General features: G+C 40.1%; 1 protein-coding gene across 6 annotated transcripts in view; it reads left to right on the forward strand.

The window, feature by feature from the left end:
* LOC115257057 (trans-acting T-cell-specific transcription factor GATA-3) overlaps positions 1–27,731 on the forward strand; it is an 84,629-nt gene that overhangs the window by 5,135 nt on the left and 51,763 nt on the right. The window contains exons 1-2 of one of the 6 annotated variants that reach the window (XM_029856311.2): positions 3,850–4,004; positions 4,115–4,294. The exons of 1 other annotated variant lie outside the window; for it this stretch is intronic. Coding sequence is in view for 2 of the 5 variants with exons in the window: in XM_062860766.1 (XP_062716750.1) it covers positions 22,357–22,509 (153 nt within the window). In the remaining 3 variants the exon portion in view is untranslated. Of the gene's footprint in view, positions 1–3,849; positions 4,005–4,114; positions 4,295–21,839; positions 21,985–22,057; positions 22,510–27,731 lie in introns of those variants that run through there. 4 more of the 6 variants (XM_029856312.2, XM_062860766.1, XM_029856309.2 and 1 more) reach the window with 4 other exon arrangements.

A 27,731-nucleotide genomic window follows, 5' to 3' on the forward strand; every position in this document is an offset into this window, starting at 1 on the left:
TGAGGATTTATATAGTACCTCCAAAAATAAAATTATTTATAACTTGAATAAATTATTTTTTAGGATGTTTTGAACATATATAGTTAATTTCCGATACAGTCCTTAGGTTCCAGTGTAGTCCTACCAGATCATGAAATATGTATGATCTAAGATGTATCAGAAGATAGGTTTTTACCCTTCTAACATCCATAAGAAGGGTATAAATATCGCTCGAAAAACCTACTTTCGATCCGAGGCCCGGAGGGCCGAGTCTCATATACCACCCAGCCAGCAATTTGGTTTCTATATCGAAATTGCAACTGAAATAGTCACACATATATTGCACCAAAGAAATCGTATTCAATGCACGAAACAAGCATATACATACTAAAGTGGAGGCCATATCGAATGTTATATGATTCGAACATATAAACATATAAACATATAAACATATAAACATATAAACATATAAACATATAAACATATAAACATATAAACATATAAACATATAAACATATAAACATATAAACATATAAACATATAAACATATAAACATATAAACATATAAACATATAAACATATAAACATATAAACATATAAACATATAAACATATAAACATATAAACATATAAACATATAAACATATAAACATATAAACATATAAACATATAAACAGATAAACATATAAACATATAAACATATAAACATATAAACATATAAACATATAAACATATAAACATATAAACATATAAACATATAAACATATAAACATATAAACATATAAACATATAAACATATAAACATATAAACATATAAACATATAAACATATAAACATATAAACATATAAACATATAAACATATAAACATATAAACATATAAACATATAAACATATAAACATATAAACATATAAACATATAAACATATAAACATATAAACATATAAACATATAAACATATAAACATATAAACATATAAACATATAAACATATAAACATATAAACATATAAACATATAAACATATAAACATATAAACATATAAACATATAAACATATAAACATATAAACATATAAACATATAAACATATAAACATATAAACATATAAACATATAAACATATAAACATATAAACATATAAACATATAAACATATAAACATATAAACATATAAACATATAAACATATAAACATATAAACATATAAACATATAAACATATAAACATATAAACATATAAACATATAAACATATAAACATATAAACATATAAACATATAAACATATAAACATATAAACATATAAACATATAAACATATAAACATATAAACATATAAACATATAAACATATAAACATATAAACATATAAACATATAAACATATAAACATATAAACATATAAACATATAAACATATAAACATATAAACATATAAACATATAAACATATAAACATATAAACATATAAACATATAAACATATAAACATATAAACATATAAACATATAAACATATAAACATTTAAACATATAAACATATAAACATATAAACATATAAACATATAAACATATAAACATATAAACATATAAACATATAAACATATAAACATATAAACATATAAACATATAAACATATAAACATATAAACATATAAACATATAAACATATAAACATATAAACATATAAACATATAAACATATAAACATATAAACATATAAACATATAAACATATAAACATATAAACATATAAACATATAAACATATAAACATATAAACATATAAACATATAAACATATAAACATATAAACATATAAACATATAAACATATAAACATATAAACATATAAACATATAAACATATAAACATATAAACATATAAACATATAAACATATAAACATATAAACATATAAACATATAAACATATAAACATATAAACATATAAACATATAAACATATAAACATATAAACATATTAACATATAAACATATAAACATATAAACATATATATTCGATTACTGCGATTCCATCCAACATAATTTACGATTTCTCGAAAATTTTCTACGATTTCGCCGATTTTCTCCGTCTAAATATACGATTTGCTTGATCTTATTACGATTGAGTGTACCGATATACGACTGAAGATTTTCAAATAAAAAAAAACAATTGGTGTTCGATGGGAATCGAACTTAGGTCCTTTGATTGAGAACTGCGCGTTATCTCTATTGGCTATATTACCAAGTTGGAAGTAGAGAGTTCAAAATGAATGGGATGAAACGAATAAAAATTAGCATGATACGGTGCGGGGCTTGTGGTTGGAGCGTTGTTGTTGTGGCAACAAAAGTGGTGCCGTGCAAGAGGCTTGGAATTCACATCGCTGTTGGAATCTATACACCACTTATTATAAGTGAGCTGCTGTATATAAATAGTATGAAAACTTACGTATTTGGTTGAAATTATTGCTACCATAGTTGACACGTGTCAACAACATAAAATAAATTTTAGATGAATTAAAAGTTTTCCTCTCTTCCATCATTCAAATATGTAAACAAAACCATTTACGATTTCCGATTGAAATTCGATTATTAAAAGTGCAGTAACAATCATATGCGACTGTAAAAATGAATATACGACTTCTACGATTTCGTTCACTTCCTATACGACGCAAGTATGACACAAACGATCAATATAAAATATTCTTATCGTAGTATACGATTGTACCGATTTTGATCATACCTCTAGACAGCTCGATTTAGCAGATTTATATACGATGTAAAGCGACAATTTTCACGATTCAAAGAAATCACATATACGATGCTACCGAACTTGAAGCTCAACACTCAGAACGTATGATTCTTTACGATTCTTTCCGATTGTATGCGATCCTACCGATAGTATCTACCACCTTTTATGATCGGAGACAACTATATGAAACGAAATCGAAATTGTAATTTCATTTGGCATAAAATGCGATTCTATGCAATCATTGTCAACAAATATACATATTATTATACAATTCTGAGTCAATATATGAAAATATACGATTTTTCCCACACAATGATTTACGATATGTGGTTGGGGAGCGTCCATAAATTACGTCACGCAAAAATTGCCCATTTTCAACCCCCCCTCCCCCTATGTCACACTTTTTGTATAGGACCTCTGGATTTTTTGTATGAGTTGTCACACTTTACTGAACCCCCCCTCCCCCCTAAAAGCGTGACGTAATTTATGGACGTTCCCTTGGCTGGGCAATCAACTAAGCTCGACGAACTGAGCAATTGTCAGTATGTGTGTATGTGTGTGTATGTGCGTTTCAAAAAAAGTCACTCACGTTCCTGTCAACCGATTTGAGTTCTCTTGGATGCAAATGAAAGCTACTACATCCTAGTAGAACGCTATTGATTTTTTTTCTCGATTGGACGTATGGTTACCGAGATATCTCTCGAAGAGCACTCATGAGTCATACAACTAAACCTATATAGAATGTCCGTCATCATCGTCTTCGCGTAATTAAACTTTCTGGATTAGTTTCGCACTGTTGTTGTTGCCACAATACAATTGCGCCTCGCCCACCTTAATTAAAAACTGCCAAAGGCGGCGAAAACCACTTGGCATCCGGTACGGCTAGCCGCGACGACAATTGCACCGGCCAAACCGAAAGGCACTCTATCGCTTACATTTGTCGCCGCCGCCCGCCGGCAGGAGATATAAATTGATAAAATTGTTGTTAGAGATACGGAATTATCATCCCCTGCTATATATGTTCGTAATAATCAGCCTAGAATGATACGGAGATAACTGTTGAGCAAGGGGTACCGACTTCTAGTGACTTTCTCATTGCGGTTGGGGCACCGTTCGGGATGATTTGCTTGGGGAAGCGTTTGGAACATTTATAGCTTTTTGGAAAAATGTTTGATTTTAGGGAATTTACCAGTCTTATGTCTTAAAGTCATTTTAGTTTGAACTTGAGCTTCAAAGACAACTGAAAAAATGAAAACATTTCTGTGGATCACCCTAAAGTAAGAGTATAGGAAATCAGGTACAACGAATTGATATGTTAACTTATCATCGCACTTCACTATCTATGGCGAGATATAACTTTTGAAAAAGTTAAATTTAATAATATATTATATTATCACCATATTTCAGGCATCTCATTCTGGCAGTAAGGTTGGTGCGGTGCTCTACTGAAATTTTCACATTGTTCTAAGTCGTAATTCCGGGCGTAAGCGGTTTTCGATCGTTGCATCTGTTATCTGAATTTGGAATGTGACACGAAGATGCTGAATTCAATGCCGTCGCGACAATGCAGAGCACCGAAAATGAGATGTGAGTGTCTGTGGTAATTAGTAGCAGCGAGGAAAAGTGGCAACGTGATCTGTCGTCAATCAATTTCAGTTTGTTTTATTGACTGACATTATTGTACTGAGGTGCCTATTTCGTGAGTGATGAAATCGTCTGACCGAAGAATAAAAGATATTTATCTCTCAGGGCGAGTGCAAATGGCTTCCCGTGTTGTTTGTTTGAGGGGGTTCCTTTCGGTGTCCGAAGAATATGTAATTCATAAGCTTGTCAAGATGGTCAAATTTGATATTTTTCATCAAGTGCGGTAAAAATTTATTGCGGTGTAATATAAATTTACCCAGATCGATCGATATTATTTGTGGTCGGTTGTCAGGCTTGTCATTGGGCGTTGTTCGAATTGAATAGAGCAGCGGAAAGCTCCTGCATTGACGTGGACTCGTCTTTGGTCCCGATTGCGCGACTGGGAGGTGTTTTTTTGAAACCTACATAGCAGCGAACTGGGAAAAAGAGTACACTACGCGTTCAAATAGGTCTCCGGCGATAAGTGCAAGTGGGGTATCATGTGGTACCGTTATCAGAGTGCTGTTTTTATTATCAGGTATTTACCTGGTACTAATGAGTCCTGCGTACGTTAGTGTTGTGTTGCAATCAGTAGGTAGGACGGTGATAACGGCAAAGCGTTGAGCAAATGAAAATGTTGTGTTGGAGGCTTTAATACTAGACTTTGCCAGGTTGACTGCAGGTTGATTGATAGCGGTTTCTCGAGTAGGAAATGTTGAATCGCTTTTGTTTGCTGTATAAAGTCGTTTAGCAATATGGCAGAGGTCCCATGTGATGTATATGGCAGGCACGTATGAAATACATGCTTTTTACTGAATTTGTTATGAATATTTTGAACGCTGTTAAGCACTGGATTTGGAAATGACTTCAATGTAAAAGGTTAAGCTCCACAGAAGGTAAGCTTTGATATTTTGGAAAGTTGGAGGACGCAAACCAACCATAAAACATTAATAATAAAAGCAAGGAAAAGTAAAAAATACGATTCAGAACAGTTGGCAACTGCTCTTCTTCTTGGCGTAACGTCCTCACTGGGACAAACCCTGCTTGTCAGTTTAGTGTTCTATGAGCACTTCTACAGTTATTAACTTAGAACTTCCTTTGCAAATGACCATTTAGCAAGTGCATTTCATGCGACAAGCGCGAAATACTCTAGGGAGGCTCAAGGAAGTCAAGAGAATTTCCATTGCGTAATTCTCCTGCACCAGCCGGGAATCGAGCCCGTTACTCTCAGTCTGGTCTTGCTGAACAACCGCAAGTTTACCGCTTGCGGACGAAAAAAATAAAAAATATTCGAATAACGGAGTTTTAACTTTACAGCATAACCAACGAACACAATACACTCTGCGCATGGTGCTGGCGCGTAACTGAAGAAATAAAATAGACCCCATTGGGGACTTAACACCTCAAATATTTACAGCAGACAACCAGCAAATTTTGCTGTTTTTTGCCATGCTGAACGCGTTCAGAAAAACGAATCACTGGAACATCAATTTTTACTGATAACCAGCAAGGTTGTGCTACATTCCAGCAAAATATTGATGAGAATTCAGTATTTCGTTTTGCTGTAATCGTTTGGTGTGCACTGCAGCCTCTTTCCAACAATTCCTATCCCTATCCCCTCGTGAAACTGGCTGGCCAACGAGCATAGGCGCCAACTTGTGACGTAGTTGTGGAAGAGGAGTGAAGCTCTTAAAAACTGCAAATTTTTCAGCCAAATGTACTACTTTTTACTTGATTATGTCAAATTGGAAAGAACTGCGTCGATAATATTCGAAATTTGTTGATTTTAAGATGCCTCTAACTACGTCATAATTTGGCGCGTATGACTACGATACGAGTAACCGTAGGTCATAGAGTAACAGGGAAAGGGAGGGATTGTTTCTGCTCCAAACAGCGTATGTATTCCATGTTAGGTGCGGCCTAGGGCATGGTTTCCCAAACTATGGGTCGCGACCCCCCAGGGGGGTCGCCAGTCTTCATCCAGGGGGTCGCGAGGGACAAAAAAATATTTTACTGTAACAGACAGCAAATGAGGGATTTTCTATGGGGGGTCGCGAAAACTACGTCTGGTGGCAAAAGGAGGTCGCGCGACCTGAAAGTTTGGGAACCTATGGCCTAGGGGATGGCCATGAAGAGCTGTGCATTACGGTTTTTTTTTCGAAAAGTTAGGGGGTTGCTGTTCCGCCCTGCCAGCAAGCTGATAACAAAACAATAGCAACAGAAAGTCAACTAGAGTGAAATTCAAACCGAAACCTAAAAAAACCTTAGCGAAGATTCTCGTCGACATTCTCGTCGATCTAACCCCACGTCTCCTCTAGACAGAAATATCTTTCCATTTTGCTGCCGGGAAGAAAAAAAAATACATCATTGTTAAACACTGTTGCTTTCCTTACAGACGGGGAAAGTACACCTCTGGCATGGCACATCTATCTGGAACCCCGTCCCGGAGTTGGTGTCTACTACCTATGAGGGCTTTGTGGTCGCCAAAGTAAACGGGGTCTTCTTCTGTAGCTGTTATGCGCCTCCGCGGTGGCCGATCGAGCAGTTCACGCAAATGTTGGACCGCATAACGACCGTGCTAACAGGGCGAAGGCCGGTGGTAATAGCGGGTGACTTTAATACCAGGACCGTGGAATGGGGAAGCCGTTTCACGAACCAGCGGGGTCAGATCCTGCTAGAAACACTGATATCTTAGATGTCGACTTGGCTAATGTCGGTACCAAGAGTACCTATAGTCGAAACGGAGCGGAGTCAATTATTGACGTGACCTTTTGTAGTCCTGGCTTAACAATTAGTTCGAACTGGAGAGTAGATGATGGCTACACTCACAGCGACCACCGGGCGGTTCGCTACAGTATCGACTGCAACAACAGCAGGCAGCGGATAGAAGAAGAGACGGCTAGGCCAAGGCCAAGCCCTCGCAGGTGGAAAACATCATACTTCGACGAAGGGGTATTTAGGGAGGCGCTCCGCCGTGAGCGAAACTAACTTGGTTTAGACGGCGAAGAGCTGGTAGCGGCGCTCTCACGTGCATGTGATGCGACCATGCCCAGGCGAGTCCACCCTAGAAATGGGAGACCACCGGCTTACTGGTGGACCGACGCGATTGCGGACCTGCGCCGCGCCTGCCTACGGGCTAGGCGGCGGATGCAGCGAGCACGATCAGAGGAAGAGCGAAACGAACGGCGGGTGGTGTTCGCCGCTGCAAAAGCCGCGCTTAAGACCGAGATAAGAGCAAGCAAAAGGCCTGCTTTGAGGGTCTCTTTCAGAGTGCCAATGCAAACCCGTGGGGTGACGCCTACAGTATCGTTATGGCCAAGACGAGAGGTGTAATGGCTCCTACAGAGCAATCTCCAGAGATCTTGGAGGGGATCATCGGAGGGCTTTTCCGCGTCATGATCCTAGTCCTTGGCCTCTTTTCGTAGGACAGCCGGAGACTGGGGCTGGCGATGGGAGAGGGTCACCGATGTGGAACTTGCGGGGATATCAAAGTCCCTTAGCGTAGGTAAGGCCCCAGGAATGCGTTTAATAGCGCCAGCTGGTCTGCTATTGCCGATGCGCTCTTGGGTTTTTTTGGATACTGGGGTACCTGTACAAGATTCTCGAAAGCTATCTTCAGAATCGAGTACTAGTTTACGACACGGAGGTGGGTCGGAAGTGCTTTCACATAACCTTAGGTTCCATCCTGGGTCCGGTGTTATGGAATGTCATGTACGACGAGGTGTTGAGGTTAGAGTACCCAGTGGGAGTGGAGATTGTCGGATTTAAAAAAAAAAAGACACTACACCGTCTTCAACCAGAGGTTGTACAGACTGAACAAGCACTAACATATGACAACGGACAACATACATAACACCCAGTGGCCCAGTGGAGAATTTTCCGTTTGACGAAAAGTTTTCCCCGACGGTTGTTAACAACCGGATGTCGGAGCAGCAGACGGAGATCAGTGTAGGCGAGTGCACTATCCTGTCAAAGCGCTCCGTCAAACACTTGGGAGTGATGATCGACGATAAGCTTACCTTCGGTAGCCACGTCGATTATGCCTGTAAAACAGCCTCCACAGCTATTGCGGCACTGTCCTGGATGATGTCCAATAGCTCAGCGGTGTACGCCAGTAAGCGCAAGCTTCTGGCTAGTGTTGCTTCGTCCATACTTTGGTATGGCGGCCCGGCCTGGGGCACTGCGCTAAGTACTGAATGCTACCGACGGAAGCTTGAAAGCACTTACAGGCTTATGTGCCTGAGGGTTGCGAGCGTGTACCGTACCGTGTCACACGACGCTCTCTGCGTCATTACTGGTATGGTGCCCATCAGCATTCTTATCAGTGAGGACATGGAGTGCTTCGAAATGCGCGGCACAAGAGGCATACACAGGACTGCCAGGATGGCCTCTATGGTCAAATGGCAGCGCCGTGGGACAGTTCCACCAAAGGAAGGTGGACCCATAGGTTGATACCGAGGGTAGATAGTTGGATTAATAGGCGCCATGGGGAAGTTACATTCCACCTGACACAGGTCCTTTCAGGTCATGGTTGCTTCCGAAAGTATTTACACCGTTTCGGGCATGTGGATTCTCCCGAATGTCCAGTATGCAATGGTTTAGAGGAAATGGTGGACCACGTTTTGTTCGTGTGCCCGGCCCGCGTTTTCACACAATGCGTGACCGCATGCTTGCCACATGCGGGAGGACACAACTCCGGACAATTTGGTCCAGAGGATGTGTAGGGATGAGTTTGGTTGGAACGCCGTTTCAACGGCTATCACCCATATCGTCTGGGAGGTACAGAGGAGGTGGCGCGTGGACTCGGAGAATGGTAAGTTCAAATGCAGTACAATAGGTGGTCCAGGGGTTCGGAGTCGGCTTCGTAGTTTTTTTTAGTTTCTTTGTATTTGTGAATTTTAACTCAATGCTAATTCTTCACACAGCTTCGTGGGTCATACCGGTGCCCTGCGGTCGAGATCGACTCTTACAGCGATAAAGTGGCCGAGGAGAGTAAGTCCCGGTAGCGGTGCTGTCGTGGCGTCGGTCTACTGGGTTAGATCCGAGCCCGCGGTTGGAAAGGGGTCCCCGGCAAGGGTCGGGGTAGGTGAGACTCTGCTGTCTGCAACCTTCGGATGCATCTGATAGGGCCCGAAGGGTAGTGATACCCTTCCTTACGGGCAGGTCAGATCGGGTTACACGTGGGCATCAGTTTTTGATATCTGCCAAGCAGTTGGGCGCGGGCGGGGTTGACCCTGCCCGCCTTCCTTTTTTTTATAGAATGAGAAAATCTGCAACAGATACCCAAGCGGTGGTGGGGGATGTGGGGATCGACCCACTAAAAACTCATTCTCTCTCTTCCTTACCTTCGCGGTACGCCCGTTAGGGATGACTTCGAGAAGGGGGGGACTGTACATGAGTACACTCCAATAGTAAGCGTTCCACCTGCTACCACCTTAAGTTGTTCACTCTCCCCTGGAGGCTCGGGTCCTGGCTAGTACTTAGACTACCCGTTGAACTCAAGCTCCTGGATGGGGAAGGGGGGCCAACTCAATTAGCTGTTGTTCGGCTCGCCATTTACTCTGTAGTTCAAGTACGATTCGAGAAACCGTGGAAGTAACGAAGTCCCACTTGTCCGCCCCCATACACATCCTTTCAACAATGTTGTCAGGCCTGATATCTCTACCGCATACCTCCTGCATACACAGTTAGAAAAAATCACCGACTTCGGTAATGTTTTACCGAAATCTCAACCGTTAAGTTTGTTTTACAGGAAAAATTCGGTAAAGGTAGCAACTTTTACCGAAGTTCGTTAGAGTTTGACAAATAAACGATAACATTTTACCGAAATTTCTTATTTTTTTACAGAATTTCTTTAAAAATCCATTACCGAACGCTCAGCGGTTGAGATTTCGGTAAAAATTACCGAACGCGATTAGCTGTGTACTCGACCTTTGCTCCACGAAACGTGGACATTCAAAGAGCACATGCTCCGCGGTCTCGTCGCAGTCTGCACACTCCGGACATGCGGGGGAGCCTGCGTGTCCGAATCTGTGCAGATACCACCTAAAGCACCCATGGCCTGACAGAAATTGAGTCAAGTGAAAATTCACCTCGCCATGGGGCCTGCTCGTCTACTTGGACACGCTCGGTATGAGCCTGTGTCCATCTACCCTTGCTGGAGGAATCCCATTCGCTCTGCCACTTCAGCATAGACGAGGTTCTGGCGATACGCCTCGCGCCTCTTATGTCGCGTCGCTCGAAGCATTCTTCATCCTCTGCTACCAATAAAGCTATGGGCATCATGCCCGCTAGCACACATACCGCGTCCTTTGAGACCGTGCGGTATGCGCTCACCACCCTAAGGCACATCAGCCTGTGGGTACTCTCAAGTCGCTTCACGTTTCGGTTAACCACTAGCGCCTTCGACCATGCAGCGGCGCCATACCGTAGTATGGAGACCGCTACTGCCGCGAGCAGCTTACGCTTACTCGAGACTATTGCCGAGCTGTTTGACATTATCTTTGACAATGCCATTATCGCCATGCTTGCCCTTTTGCAGGCATATTCTACGTGGCTTCCGAATTTCAGCTTATCGTCGATCATGACCCCTAATTGCTTCAGTGAGCGCTTAGAGTTGATCGTGCATCCACCTGTGGTGACCACTGCCTGCTGTTCAGACTTGCGGTTGTTTACCACCACCACCTCCGTTTTGTGGTGCGCGACTGCCAAATGTCTCGACCTCATCCAATCCTCCACTATGCCAATTGCGTGAGTTGCTGTCAGTTGCACTTCCTCTATCGACTCGCCGTATACCACGAGGGTAATATCATCGGCGAAGCCGACCAGCTTTACGCCCGGTGGAAGTTTGAGCCTCAATACGCCATCATACGCCGCGTTCCACAGTACCGGGCCCAAGATGGACCCCTGCGGTGATTTTGTAGCTCCTCTCGCCTTCCTCGGTGTCATAGATTAGCACTCTATTCTGGAAGTAGCTCTCCAATATCCGGCATAGGCTAACCGGGACTCCTAGGTGGTGTATTGCGCACTCAATGGCGGTCCAGCTGACGCTATTGAACGCATTCTTAACGTCCAGCGTGACGACCGCGCAATAGCGGATTCCTGTTCGCTTCTTTTGGAGCGCTATCTCGGCCGTTTTGGTTACAGCCCTAATAGCGACCACCGTCGATCGACCCTTCCGAAAGCCAAACTGGTTATCCGAGAGACCAGAGTCATCGGGTTTCTAGGCATAGACCATCAGCCTCGACAGAATGATCCGTTCCAACAGTTTTCCGGCGGTGTCCAGCAGGCAGATAGGTCTGTATGCCGACGGGTCGCCAGGTGGCTTCCCGGGCTTGGGCAGTAGAACCAATCTTTGCCTTTTCCACCTCTCCGGAAATTCGCCCGCCTTCCTAGGGCAAAGGGAGTGGTGAAAACCACCCGGGAAACTGGCTAAGCGCCAGCGTGATGGACACTCAGAACGAGTCATCGATGTTCGTTGCTGCAGGCTACACCGCTAACCTTGAAGGTGCGATGTGCACTAGCCCATCTCTGAAGCTCTGAACCTTCTTGGTGGTTCCCGAGAGACGTAGGGTTTGGCGACCATAGGAATGTGTTTAGTGGGTACGAGGAGAGAGTAGTCCTGGCCTAGAAGACAGCCTCAGCCCCACACTACCCTTGATGTCAGGGTGTCTGTTTGCAGATTATCCCCTATGGCTTAGAAGAAGAAAAAAAGCATCTGGAAAAAGGCAAGACATGTCTATCTAGTGAAGACGATGGGTAATGAATGACCGCTGGTTTGGGACGTAGAACTGCAAGAGGTATGTTAGGTGAAAGTCAAGGTGCATCTACCAGACCTGTGGCAACCTACGTGAGCAGGGAACAGCTTTTATGATGAGGGGGGATAGGCAGAGGCGCGCGCGTGCTCAGTTGGTAGCCGATCGACATCCTTTTGTGGATCGACAGTGAACAGCTCATACTTTGGAGGCGCTGATCATGACCAAAACGGGTTTTATGCCTCAAGCAGTCCTCAATACCAATCTAATAACTCATTGAATAAAACTAGTTTACAGCATTTTTGAACTCGGTAAGCTGACGATCATTTTTGGTGTAGAATCATGCCGTGAATTCGAAAACGTGAAGGAAAAAAAATACAGTGGAGCGGAAATTTTTCGGTTTTCCATACAAGGTTGATGATTTGAAATCGATTTTTGTTCTATTTTTAAGCAAAGTCGCTCACTTCATTCATCTCAGTCTTCGTTATCAATGCTCCGATTGAGCTGATTTTTTAATGTAACTCGGCTACATATGATATATCAAATAAACGTTGAGAAAGAATTTTTAAATTGTTTTTAACTTTATTGAAAAAAATATACTTCTTCATATATTTTTGGAAATTTTGCTAAAATTTAAGGAGATCGTCCCCAAAACTCGCCAATATCTTGAATTTTAGTAAATTCCATGTTTTTTTAGATTGTAAAATTTGATATTGAGCTAAAACTCAAAAACTGTTCTACTTAAAATTTTTTGAAGGTCGGTTTCGAAATCAGCGCTAAATTGTGCTTCAAAAGTTTTGATCGTTGACAGAAGTTCACGACTTTCATTTTATATTGTAAACTAGTGTATTTTTTGTCGGGGTCTCACCAAAATAGGCTATTTCCAATACCAGGATAACAGAACAATACCTTGTTTTGGTATGATACCTGACTTTCCCAAGCAAGAAACATTCCCGAGCAGAGGAAAATATCAAAATAATAACAACGGAATCACAAAACCTGTTTTTATATCTGGGTTTGTTATTATTAACTCATTAAGCCATCACCGTTCCATAACATGTTCTGTTGGGCAATCTTATTTTGTTATGATCGTGCTCTTGGTATATTTTTTTTACAAATATTTGATCATTAATATTACAACATAACTAGCTTTGCAATCAAAACTACACCATTCGAGATTGACGTTGTTCACATCATTCCGTGAGGAACTGTAAGAAAAATTATAATTTTGTCATCAGCCTCTTCTTTCTGACATTACGTTTTAACTGTGACAGAGCCAACTTATCAGCCTTTTGTTTTATAAGCACTTTGAAAAGTATACCTGTTTTTTTTTGTCCCAGTTTTAGTTAGGTATGAATACAAATATAGAGAGTGTAATAGAGTGTTAGCCATATTATAAAACATTTTGGATCAACTGGTGGAATTCAAGGACGAACAACACATTTTCGACAAAAATGTATGGAAATAAGTCATCAAGAAGAAGAACTCTATTGATTAAATAATCAATAGAATTCTTCTTCTTGATGGCTTATTTCTTTACATTTTTGTCGAAAATGTGTTACATCTGTAATGTGTTAGACATTTTATTTTTATTGATTTCACTGCATTGAGCCCACTTGGATAAATGTGTCAATCAATGAGTTAATAATGTAAATTAATCTTATAAACAATGAACCACTCAATAAAGGGCTTCAAAACGTCGGTAGTTTTTCATCTTAAGGACAAACGTCTTGAAATCCCGGTTCAACAGTGCATCAATGCTTCAGACGCACAAATCTCAAGAAGCAAGCTTCAAACAACAATGCATTTCATTATTCTGTTCTTGCTCACTTGTAATAAGCTTGAAATAAGAAGCTCAGGTGCGCTAGTCGGCCATTGTGGCGGCCATATTGGGATTCTAACAAGTCTGTCCTTAAGCTGTTTGGAAAATAAACGAAAACTATTGTTTCTCTCTGTTTTCGATAATAAATCGCTTGCGACAAAATTAGCGTCCCAATTATGAATGAATCATTTAACAATAGATCCTATTGTAGCGTATCCCATTGAATTCATATGGGACTTTGGAGGAATTCCTATCCGCAACAGAAAAAAAAAACAAATTTTGTTTTCAGATTGTTATCAATAACTTATTCATATCAAAATTTGTTTTTGAAATACTTTAAAAATTCGCTGTTATTAAGTTGTTATTGAAACTAACAAAACATGTTATTAAACAGGTCTTCCAGGGACATTTTTTTGTTATAATTTTTGTTATTTTGCCGCTTATGACAGACAAGTTTATAACAGGATATGTTATGTAAATAACATGAAAATAACTCTTTCCGTTACTCAGTTATTTCTCCAGAATAACACATTCTATTATGCTGTTGCTATTCCCTTCTGCTCGGGTTGTTACAAAACAGTCACGGCAGCGCATGTAAGGGTTGCACAAAAGTCACTGTGCCACACCATTACTTACCTGCGCTGCCGTGACTGTTTTGTGACCATGTGTGTTGCTTGAGTTGGTATGCTGCAGTTATGTGTCAGTTGTTCGTTCCTGTTCGGGAATTCATTCCGTCGATAATTGTAGCCAGCCGTTACACCTGGAGCTCATCAAAGCAGACAAACAGACAACATTCTAAATGATGGACGGAACTTCTTCGAAATTAGGGACTTTAAAACTTAATGTGGCGCTAACATCAACACTGACTTCTACTTAGTGATGGCAAATCTGTGCCCAGTGAATCAAAATTCAACCATCGCGCAACAATAATGACAATGTCGCAACCTGTATTTGTTGCGACAATCCACCCAATGCGACATAAGTTTGTCCCAACTTGAAAATAATAGGATTAACCCCAAGCAACACACATGTTATAATAGTGTTACGACAGCGCAAGTTTTGGTTGTATATAAGTTTATTTGACGTTATTCTAACATTGTGTTGAAATAACGTAAAATAAACTTCTATACAACCAAAACTTGCGCTGTCGTAACTATTATATAACATGTGTGTTGCTGGGACATCGTACACCACGAGGAAAGAGATTTTTGAGCCTTGCAATGCAATTTTCGAACGGTAACTTCGAGTCGGTAAACACTGCAACGCTGGTGAAAGTCTATCATCAAACAGTTTTGATTTTGGGTTAGTAATAATTGATTATTCACGAGTTGAAAAGTACGCAACAAATTCAGCTTCCATTTTGTCTGCAACAAAAAATTTCGAGATCATGTCATTAGCTGTTACAAGTAGGGATAAAGAGTAATCGTCGCGCCTTCTTTGTTGCTTGTTTTGGGCCTCTTTTGTCTGACAATTCTCTTCACTGTCTGTGCCCAAAACTCTCCGCCATGTAGAATGTACGAAATTGGCGGCCCCCTAATGCGTCTTGGATTGACTTAAATATATGTTTATATGTAGCACCTAAATTTCCGCAGTTGTTTTGTATGCTAAAAGGAATCGATGAAACTTTATTACAAAATAATATTGACCCAGTCTAATTTAGACATATTAACTTATACAAATAGGTTTTATCTATTTCACCCTGAATCCCGAATCGATCTGAAATTCCTCCAATACTCCTTGAAACTACCGCAAGCTTCTTTCAAGCTCCCCTGTGGCTACCCGAATCTTCTAGGATCCCTTTGAAACCTCTGAAACCCATTGGAACACCTTGAAATATCTAAACTTCTCTTAGCCCCTACTTAAGCCCGATAAAGCCCCTTTAAACTTTATGTTGAAAGGCCTGTATAGGATATAACTATAAAATCTTTCTGAAACCTACCCGAGGGCCTCAAAAACTTACCTTAGTCCCCTGAAACAACCTGAACACTTCTAAAACCCCATGAATGCTGTTGAAACGTCTGGAAGCCCCTCTGAAACTCCCTGAAACACTCGGGAACTTCTTTTAAGCTCCCAGGAACCCCACTGAAACTCCCTAAGATCCCCTCATACTCTCTCGAGTCTTCTGAAACCTCCTGAAATGCATTGAAATTCTTTCAAATCTCCCAGAGGCTCTTGGGAATTTCTTTGATAAGCCCTGGAACGATTTCAAACCCATCTGAGACTCCTAGAAACTCTCTGTAAACTATCGGAAACCCATCCCCCTGAATCTCTTCGGAATCTCCTGAAAACCACTGAAACGCCTTTGAAATCGTTCGTTTTCTGAACATAGCTTTCCAAAATTCAGCAGCAAACTTTTCACAGGACCGTGATGGGCTAAAACGAGCCTTTGTAAACGCGTACTCCGAAAAATCGAGTCCAATCTGTAGTAAATACCGACCGATTTCAGCGCTTTTGGTTTCAACCGACGCGGACTATTGCCCCATTGTTTTCTATTGAAATTTCAAAAAAATGGCTTAGGCTATAACTTTTTTGTTACCTCATCAAAACGTTTGAAAATTTCACTCGATATTCTTAACATAGTATCAATTAAGTGGTAAAAATTTGATCGAAATCGGTTCAGTACTTTTTCTAGTAAATATCCAAAGCTCAAATCGCTTTAAGGTAAATTTTAGGTACTTTTTGTTCATTTTTAGTTCCGCATGCACTATTTTGACTGTAGAACTGATAACACTGCCCCGATTTTTATAAAACTTTGACAGTGTAAAATTGTTGTGTTAAACTGTTTAGGGGAGACTGGGGAGACTTGATCCCTTTTTCTTAATTTACCTGAAACTTTAAGAAAAAACACAAAACTAGATCCGTTTTCAGTACAAAATGGCAAGTAAACATCTTTTACAATAATACACAACAGAAGGCTAGATACCAAAATATGACATTTTTTAAAATTAGTTGGTTCAACTAGTTAAGAATAGCACTACGGACCGCCTGTTCCAGTAGTAGGAGTCCACTACTCAGGTGACCCCTAATTCAAGGTGTTATGCGGCTTTTCGCTTACCGTGCCTAGGAATGAATTCCGAAACCCCCCCCCTTAGTGATTTTTGTTCATACAAAAAAAAATTGTATGGACTGTGGTTTTTGCCCTAACACCCCCCACCCTCTAGCATGACCACGTGGTTTATGGATGGCCTAAGGGCGGGATTATGAAGATGTTATTAATTAGTTTAAATTTTCACCTGTATGGGTTCGCATTATGCGTTTTACACAGTGTATTCTGTGCATCCTCGCCTTTGGCGCATTAAAATCCATACCAATCTAGCTTACTTTCGTAAGGGGAATTTTAATGTAGGAAACCTTGGAATCCAGTGTTTGATACTTTCAGTAAAAACGAAATGGCAAACTCACGTGTCATGCCTCGATCATGTGTGCTTGTCGACAACGCAACCGTTGCTACACTCATCTCTGAACTAGAGATGTATGTGCTATCACAATCGATGCATCTGTGGGAAACCTCAACAGGAAATACGTTTATTGTTCGGTTTTTTTACCCCATGATGAACCATCCCCTACGGATGCTTTCAAGCAAGTCATGGCATGTGTCAGATGAAGAATCTTTATCTGACCATTGCTACATATTTTTTGAACATGTGAATGTTGCTTCGCAAACTTTGCGATTCAGGAACCCCCGGTCAACCAACTGGGATCTCTTTACCGATTTGATTGCAGTCAAATTTCATGGATACTCACCATCCATTGACACTCCAAGTGATTTAGATGATGCCGTTGATACTACAACGGCCTTCATCATGAAAGCTTTTGAAGGAGCTTGCCCTCTGCGGTCCGTGAAGACCACAAGAGGAACCCCTTGGTGGAACTCTGATCTGGCGAAGCTCAGCAAACAATGTAGAAAGAGTTAAAACAGACGACGTTCTGCTGGATCGGAGGCTTTCAGGTCGGCTCGCAAGGCCTACCAAAAAGCCCTTCGGCCTGCTGAACAATCCAGCTGGAAAAAACCTTGGTTCCAGCCAGTCTGAGTGAAGCCAGTCGGTTGAACAAAATCCTTGCAAAATCGAAGGATTTTTATGTGAACGACCTTCGTTTGCCAAATAGCGATTTCACTTCCTCTGATGAGGAAATTTTGGAATGTTTATTCAGTACACACAAAACCGTTACAGAAACCGAAAATGAAAGATTATGAACTGATTCAACGGTAACGACTTTTAGCGTGAAACAACGGACAAGAATTGTAACTTGGAATGTATTAACCCTAGCCCAGCAGAGAGAACTGGCACAACTAGCCAATGAGGCATGCCGTATGAAGCTTGAGGTCCTTGGAGTGAGCGAAGTTCGTTTGCCGAACTTTGGAGAGCACAGATTGGCGTCGGGTCAAATTCTGCTATACTTTGGCCTATGAAATGAACACATTCCTAGACACCGTGGAGTTGGTTTCCAGCTCAACGCAGTGAGGGCGCTTATAAATTGGGATTTTATTAATGAGAGGATAATTGTAGCCAGATTCAGAACACGGGTTCGAAACCTTACCATGATTCAATGTTACGCGCCAACCGATGCTGCCGAATTTCAAGACAAATAGAACCTTTACAGTCAACTGAATGCTGTCGTGGATAAGATTGCAAAAGGTCATATCAAAATCCTTATGGGCGACTTCAACACGAAGGTTGGCTCCTACAAATCGGACTTTATGCACGTCCTGAGACGCCATGGTCTCGGAGAAATGAGCGAAAGCGAAGAGCTGTTTGCAGAGTTCTGTGGCAACAATGACATGGTGATGGGGGGATCGCTCTTTCCTTATCGACCAGTTCCCAATAGCACACTTGTTCTATATCAGTTTTTGTGACTATTATATGACCAAATTTGGTCATATAGGCGTTATATTGACTTTTATAAAACATATGTGCTACTACACGTGTACAAAGTGATGGCATCCGAAAGCGGAGCCCTCTTGATGTGTGAAACAAACGTAGCCCCGACATTGCGTCCGACCATCTTCTCCAAATCGACAATATCCAACTACGCATTACTAGGATTCATCGACAGAAGGAGAAAATCGGGCGTTGGTTCAATGTACGCTGACTGGTAGACGCTGTGGTGAAAAGTTCCAAGGTCCGAGGAGCTAGAGAACCGTGCTGCGGATATTTCAGAAGTTGGAAGCGTACAAAATCAATGGAGCGCCATCAAGAACGCCTTCATCGCCACCGCATATTGGAATAAATCATATCAAAACCTTTAAGTGGAAAAACTCAAAATGAATCAATTGGGTTTTCCATTGTGTTTTGGCCAAGTGTAGTTTTCATGTAATTGACAGCTAAACAGAGTCCAAATGTTTTGTTTACGCTTATCAGAAGAGGTTTAGGGACGCTGAATTTTAGCCGTTTTCTTTAATATAACTCACAGCGCGTGCAAGTTTTGACCGTACAATGTAAGTAAAATTGATTGTCAATCAATTCAACGATGCAGTTTGTTAAAGAAGGTTAATATTATTATTCTGTTTATTTGAAACCCAAACAAATTGACTTAAGTTTTCCATACGATATATGAAAAATAATGAAAAAAATATTTGATGGAATCCTTTACCGTACATTCAAAATGAAATAAGTTGATTTTCCGACTGTTTCCAGGAAATCTTCTTTTAGTGTATGATAAAACTATTGTTCCTCTTTCAAATGCAGAAAGAAAACCATCCGGATATTTCCGATTTCAAAAGTCGCAACACTTTGAAAAAATCGTGATAATTATATTATTATATGAAATTATTTGCCTAGGAACACTATTTGGCCCTCTCGACGCATTTTTTGCTGGTAACTAGAATTCAACAGCTTTCAAGCAAAAAATAAGAAGTTTAAAATCGGTCAACTGGTTCAAAAGCTGTGATTTTTTGATATATTTTAGTTTAGAAAATTCTAGATTTTTACAATCATAAAATTGGTCACCCTAATAACGAAAAAAAAAATACGGGTCTAATAATTTTCGATAAACTACAAAACCACCAAGCATCATGGTGTTCGGAGACACACTATATCGATTTAAAAAAAATCTTGTTGAAGTCGGTTAGATTGGTTGTTTTTCATTGATAGGTGAATTTATTGTTATAAAATTCATTGAAAACTATGCAATACGTTTCATTACTAATTTGGATTGCATTTGGGTTGCGAAAATACGTCAAAATAATTTTGGTCAGTTTTGATGTATTAGGCACCGACGTTACTGATCATTAAATCCAAGATGGCAGAGCTACGTTCAAGTTTGTGGACCCAAATCAAGGTAACTGCTGGTTTATGGAATTTTATGCTCTGCAACCCTCGCACATGGGTGTATGTGGTAGTGGGAAGATACCCGGAGGTCAGAATTAATAAGGAAACCCAAGATTGTGGACCAACATTCATGGAATGGAAGGTCTAAAATCGAGGCAATGAAAGAAATAAACCTAGCGATATGAGAATGGGAAATATGTCCGGAGCCTAGAGATGATAAACAGAAAATCAAAGATGGCGAACCAATATCAAGATGGCGGTTGTTTGTGGAATTTCAAGTTCTGAAACTATGCAATGTGTGTATATTTTGTATGCAGAAGATGTCCGGAGTTCAAAATTGGTGAATGGAATATCTGAGATTCTGGACCCAAAATTCTAGGAGCTACGAATGATGCTATAAAATATTGAACCGAGCTTTTCTGAACGAACGGAGATTTAATTCTCGAAAAGGTTTTTTGTTAAATGGATAAAAACACGATATCTATTTCAAGCCTAATTTTACCCAACACCGTATCTAACTAAATCTACGAACGGAGAAAAACAAAGGGGAAGTTCACACCGCAGCTCGTACATTGGGCATTTCCGGAACGTGAAAAATCCGGGTATTTTTTTTGCAAATTATCTCCAAAGGTGAGTGACACAAGTAGTCCTTAACGAAATTCAGTGACTCATGTAAAAAACTCTTTTTTGTTAACATATGTTTTTTTACGGTATTTGGTAAAGTTAGGCTTGATTTATGATTTTTGTTCAAATGTTTTTTAACGCACAAGAAAGGCACCAAAACCACTTTCAGCTCGAGGCTGATTCATCATTCAGATTACGAAGTTCAAGAGGATAACTGACATTAAGAAAGTCGTACTCAAAATGCGCATATCTGTCAAAGGATAAGCATTGGAGAGCGACATTAAATGGTACAAAACTCAATCAAAGAGCGAATTTTGCTTAGAAGGTACGAAAAGTCGGTACAAGATGAAGTTCATTGAATCTTGGCTGGTTATCGATATCAGCGATTCAATCTGTTGTGGTTCACTCAAGTTTTCAGAATCGTCCTGAACAAACACTGAAAATATATCGGAAGATAAAGAGCAAATCTTGTCCGACCGCCAATCTGCGTGTAGTAGATCCTGCATGCAACGTTTGGCCTGTTTATGGCCATATGACAAGCCGTCCGTCATCTACCTTCTCTAATATCAAGTCTGCTTTCCGACGAGCGTCTGTTTACTCTGTGGGTTGTAGACACTACAGAGCTCTTTGGAGCAGCCAGCCAGTCAGTGAAGCAACGAACGTAGAGAGAATTTAGTGCAAACAAACATCAAACACCTTAAAAAGTGAGGAAACGCATAATTCCCCAGCCGGACGGACCGGCCGAGTGCGGATAATTTGTTGTTTGCCAAGCACTGTTGAAGTGGTTTCTTTTTCTGTAACAAGGCGTGCGGACGGACGGTGCGTGTTCATAGAACTTTGGCTCGTACTGTACAGTGCAAACAGAAAAGTTCGTACACGCTGTTTCCTCTCTATGTTGAATGATTTTTTGTAGGATGTTGGCAGAGTCGACCCGGGCGAGTCATACGAGTTTTGGCGGTTCCGAGGCGTGCAGCGATCGGGAAGTTCGCGCGAATCCAGCAATTCTCGGTATGGCTCAGTTTTCGGGAACTTTGGACGGGAGTGGAACTGCGGAGTGCAATAAATGTGACAAAGTCTAACAGATTCAAGATATCAAAACACACCTCTGCTGGTAGATCGGCACGAAATTGGGGATCGATGTGATATAGGTGCCGCGCTGTCGGGTATACGATTTCGATTGATAGTGTGAGTTTTTCGGTATAAGTTACCTGCAGTTGATGAGTGATTTTACTATAACGGAATAACTGATAAGATAAGCAAAGAATGGCACCAACTCGGGAGGGGTTGTGGTTCAGTGTTTGATACATAATATATTTTTTTATAATTTTTCCCATCAATTTCGTTCGATACGTGACTTGTTTGTGTGACTCGGTAGCTCTCCAGTTCGCTTCTTAGTCGCAGTGAGATGTTCCCCGTGACTCGTACAAAGTGTCTAGGCAATGCTTGAAGTTTGATCTGGGATTCCAACGTGCAAGCGCTTAGTTCAACGATCTCAACATTAAATAGTGAGTTTGTGGTTTTGTGTTCCGTGGCGTGTCCAAGTGATTACCTCCAGAAATGAAAATGGCCGTTAATTCAGTGACTATGAATGATCCTTCCGACTCCAACAATAACAGTCTAGCGGTGAGCGGTGCTAGCGCCACTACGGTTAGCATCAGCACCAGTGTTCCTTCGGGTTCAAGTGGAAATTCCGAAGTAGATTTGCAGAAGGTAATTTTACGAGTGATATGCCTGATAAACTGTGATTTCCCTCCAAAAATTGACAGTCCGTAGATTGTATGTTGGAAGTCAAACGACTGATTGGAATACCGGCAATCTAGAGGAGAGATAGCGAATGATACGGGAGGCTCGCACGCCGGAGATAAAGTTTTATCGGGAAATGCAGTTTGTCCGGCAGATTACGTTTGTTGTGGTCGAGATTGGAATGATTTTGCTGTTTTCTGCTTAATGTTATGGTGGATTCCAAGCATCATGATGATGCACTAACCGGTCGTTTAATTTTTTTTCTAGTGTTTGGTAAATTTTTATGTGAAAAATAGCAGATAAGCGGTAGTATTAGATTGCCACAGAAATACATTGCTTACAAACTTCTGGAGAATATGGAAAACATGGATTTAAAGCTGAGAAACAGGCTACGCAACAGTTTGAACGTCACTTTAAGTATAAAAAGTATGATTAGTGTTACCTCATTATATCGATAAACAACAAAATGGATAATTAATATTTTGCGGTTTAAAGACAGATGCTCGGAAAGAAGTATTGAAGAAAACTTAAAGCTTGTTGAACGAAATTGTGACGTCGGGTAACCATTTTTAAGATAAATAGAGCCCGTGCACCACAGAAACTAAGCGAATACCACGATATGCTACGTCATTTTATGTGAACGATGGTAGGAACTTCGTAATTTCTGTTTGGATGGCTGTCAGGCTTGTGAGGAATAACGTATAAACGGATTCTGAAGATCGATCCGGAACGAAACGGATCGACGTTTTGGTCGCAAGAACATTAACAGTCGAGTCCCTAAAAATATTTTTTCTTTATTCTGACGTTAAGATCTTACATAGGAATTGGTCAATAAATTGAATTGTAAAGCCGCCTTCCATCAATGATGCACTTAATAGGTACAACATTTTTGAGTCAATACTTCTACGCCACACATTATGGTTAACTACTGCTTCTCTTTAGATTGAGGCACATCCTACACTCGTCAGATCACTCTAGACCTGGTCAGCCCACCATGTCCAGAAAAGCAATCTTGAATCTAGAAATCAAGCAGACATTCCGCAGGATAGAACTTGTTTCAGCGGATATGCGTGAGCTGAAACCCCAAATAAGCTCCGTCATAAGCCCCGACGTAGTGAAAGAGTTCATCGAAACGCAAGAAGTAGGATAGAGTCTCGAATTACTTGGGCACCTGCGTCAATTTCCGGCACCTCACAGCAAAACAAATCAAAATATAACTTGCCGCATATTTTCCAAACGCACTTCCGTAAGTAATTACCTACATGATTACCCACTAATTCACTAGTTTACAAAATAAAACGAAAGTCGTGAACTTCTGTCAACGATCAACATTTTTTAAGCACAATTTGGCGCTGATTTCGAAACCGTGCTTCAAAATGTTTTTTAAGTAGAACAGTTTTGGAGTTTTAGCTCATTATCGAGTTATACAGTTTTTTTTAAATATAGAAATTACTAAAATTCAAATATCTTGCGTTTTGTTCAACCAATTTGAAAACTTTTTCCATAAATTGAAAGCTGAATATACTACCTTTCGATCTTTTGCGTCAGATTGATGAAATTCAAGATATTGTCGAGTTTTAGGAACGATCTCCTCAAATTTTAGCAAAATTTCTAAAAATATATGAAGGAATGTATTTTTTTTAATAAGAAAAAAACAATTTAGAAATTCTTTCTCAATGTTCATTTGACATATTATATGTAGGCGAGATACAGTAAAAAATCAGCTCAATCGGAGCATTGCTTACGGAGAATGAGATGTATGAAGTGAGCGACTTTGCTTAAAAATAGAATAAAAATCTATTTCAAATCATCTACCTTGTATGGAAAGTCGAAAAAAATTCCGCTCTCCTGTATTTTTTTTCCTTCCCGTTTTCAAACTCAGGGCATGATTCTACAACTAAAAATGATCATCAGCTTACCGAGTTCAAAAATGCTGTAAACTAGTGTAACCTACTAATTACCTACCTGATTAATTATCTCCCGCAAAATTTCCGCAATTTCACTCTGAAGCTGCACAAGTGCTCAAAACAAATATTACACGTAGACGAGTGCAATTCGGCAGCACAAAGATGGGTGCCCAAGTGATTCCCCATTTGATTTTGTTGGAAGTTCAGCACTGGTGCCGAGAATTGGCGCTGGACTAGATGCAGTAAACTCGTTCAAAATCAACTTTTCGGCAGAAAATCTTCACAACAATCACTGTTAACAACAAGTTCACGGAATAAGGTATCTGATTCAGATGGAAGAAGTGGACGAACACGGTCGTTTCGTTGTGAATTTAGGCAATGAACAATTTTGTTTACCTGATGTGCCGGGAATAGGGTCGAAAACCCTATCAAAATTGGCTGGGAAGACGAAAGAAAGACACCTCCAGAAAACTATCGAACATCTTACAGATTGTCGATACTAGAATCGATAGGCATTCCGACACACAATGACCAATCCATACTCAACGCGTTCAACGTGGAAATCTCAAATGAAATACTCCATATCCTCAACCTGGGCCCAAAATACGGTCTCCCCATAACAGCACTACGGGAAGTCCCATTCTATCACCTAATGGCAGACATTGGAGAAATTCTGCAAACTAATTTTTCAATGGCGACAAAGCAACGCAGGACAGAAACAGAGTTGTGAATGTAACCCAAAACTTCATTCACGGTTCTCACTCAATGGTTGACACCAGTCAACGGTACGTCCACCTGCGCCAATCTGAAGGTAGATCCAACAACCAAATTTCAAACCGCCAACAACAACATCACTAGAAGACTGAAAGATCTTAAACTGATCGATTTCAAAACTGCGAAGGACCTAACAACACACAACGCAATCTGCCGAAGGATAATAATTACGGTCAACTGAACCACCAACTCGTTCGAGTTCAGCGAACTGGTAAACAAAATGCAAATACCCGAAGGATATATAATGATCTCCTTAGACGTCGTATCCCTGTTCACGAACGTGTCTCGAGACCTAGTAAGGAAGAACATCATCGAGAAATGGCGAGAAATTGATACAAATATCAACCTGGACATGTTTCTAGAGATGGTCGAGCTCTGTATGGAATCCAACTACTTCTGTTACGGGGACCAGTTCTTCATACAAACTTACGGGACAGCGATGGAGAGCCCCTTGTCTCCTATTTTTCTGATATTGTACTAGATTTAGTGATTAGCAGAGGTTTGAGGTCTGCCATTCGAGTCTCCAATCTTAAAAAAAAAATATGTGGACGATATCTTCATGGTGCTACCACAGAAAACTATTTAACTAGTATTCTAAGCATTCAATAGGATAGAACCGAGGGCCGCTCCTGGAAGAATGCTTAACTACCACTCTTTCCATCAACCCCGATATGAAATGAATGTAGCTAACAACTTCATTTATAAGATCTACAAACTAACACACAACAAATCAGAAGAAGAAATAGCAGCAATCATCAGAAATCATTTACGAAGGAACAACTACCCAAAACAATTTGTCAACCTTCTTCTGAATCTATACAAACCCAAACGATTCAGTAGCCCCAGCAGCACACCAGCCGATTTACCGCCGTCCCTTCGACTACCCGCAGCACCACCACCCCGTCTACCGCCACCAGCACCACCACCCACCGCCACACCATCCGCCGTCACACCAGCTCCCACCATACCCAGTAGCCAACCATCGTGTCATGTCAGCTTCATGACACCTCCCAGGACAACACTTCAAGCCGACCATTCTGAAAACGATTAGCAGGGCACAAGTCGAACATAAACAAATAAGAGAAAATGCTAAACGAATGTCACACTAACGCAGCCTTAACAATCCTAGTAGAAACAATAACAGCGTTAATCAAGCATTGTATAAAGAGCCAACACAAATTCGACTTAGACCGAACAGAAATAATAGATCACAGCAACAAAACTACTACACTCCCCTTCCTATAAATGTGCCACATCACCAACACTAACCACACAGTAAACAAACGTACAGATGTAGAGGGACTTAACACTACATATGCTGCTTTCTTACACAGTATTAAGAACCACTCCAAACACAACAAGCATGACAGAATTAGTCGAGAATGACGAAACTTTTCAACCGAAAGAAAGATTTAAAAACCGCTGCAACAAACAACAGCGAAGTCCAACCACCAAGACTACAAAGTGCGCAAAAATAGTATAGGAACCAATTTTAAATTTTAGTTTCTCACCGCAGTTTAAGTTTAAAATAATTTCGAACAAATATCCATAACGGAAACACTTAATATTTATAATTTACTGCATGTACCAACATTACAAAACCCCGACAGTTACAGTTCGCCATTACTCCAATCCAAAAACGAATACTTTATTGTAAGTTAAAAATGTGTAGTATACTAAAAAATATTGTAATGAAACCAATAATAATTACAGTTTCCCCTGAAGAAGGCGTCATACCTGCGCCGAAACGGCGAGCTAAATAATAAAACTCGTTTTACAATTAATAAGACTGCGTTGCCGATAATCAAAACAGTTAGGGTAAAAGCACTAGACTTCGCCACTGCTCTAGTCTTCGCCCCCTCCATACAAATGTCATTTTTTATGTATGAAGTGGCGAAGATTAGTGCAGAATTTTAGGGGGGCGAAGTCTAGTGTTTTTACCCTATTGTTTCTACGTGATATTTTAGTTTTCCTATTAAAAATTCCTTTTATTATAATGAGATTTCTCGCAAAGTGGCAAAAAGTTGCAAAAAATTCAAAGCATAATGAAAAGTTGAATAAAAATTCTATCTTATGTAGATCAACTTATTAGTTGCTTTTTGTCTCTTCGATGCTAAAATTGTGTTCAAAAATTGCCATTATCTCGCTTTTTAAGATTGAAATAAACACTAAGTTAGCTAAATTTCTTTTAAAATGGTTTTCGTTGCTTGGGAAGTTCATCCCGAGCAGAGGAAAATATCAAAATAATAACAACGGAATCATAAAACCTGTTTTTATATCTCGGTTTGTTATTATTAACTTATTAAGTCATCACCGTTCCATAACATGTTCTGTTGGGCAGTCTTATTTTGTTATGATCGTGCTCTTGGTATATTTTCTTTAAATTACATTTCAATAACATGTTTTGTTGTAGCACAAGTTCAGTTATAATTGTGTCATTGAGACTGTACAAATATTTGATCATTAATATTACAACTTAACTAGCTTTGCAATCAAAACTACACCATT

Source organism: Aedes albopictus, chromosome 3 (genome assembly GCF_035046485.1).
Source record: "Aedes albopictus strain Foshan chromosome 3, AalbF5, whole genome shotgun sequence".
Lineage (NCBI taxonomy): Eukaryota > Metazoa > Arthropoda > Insecta > Diptera > Culicidae > Aedes > Aedes albopictus.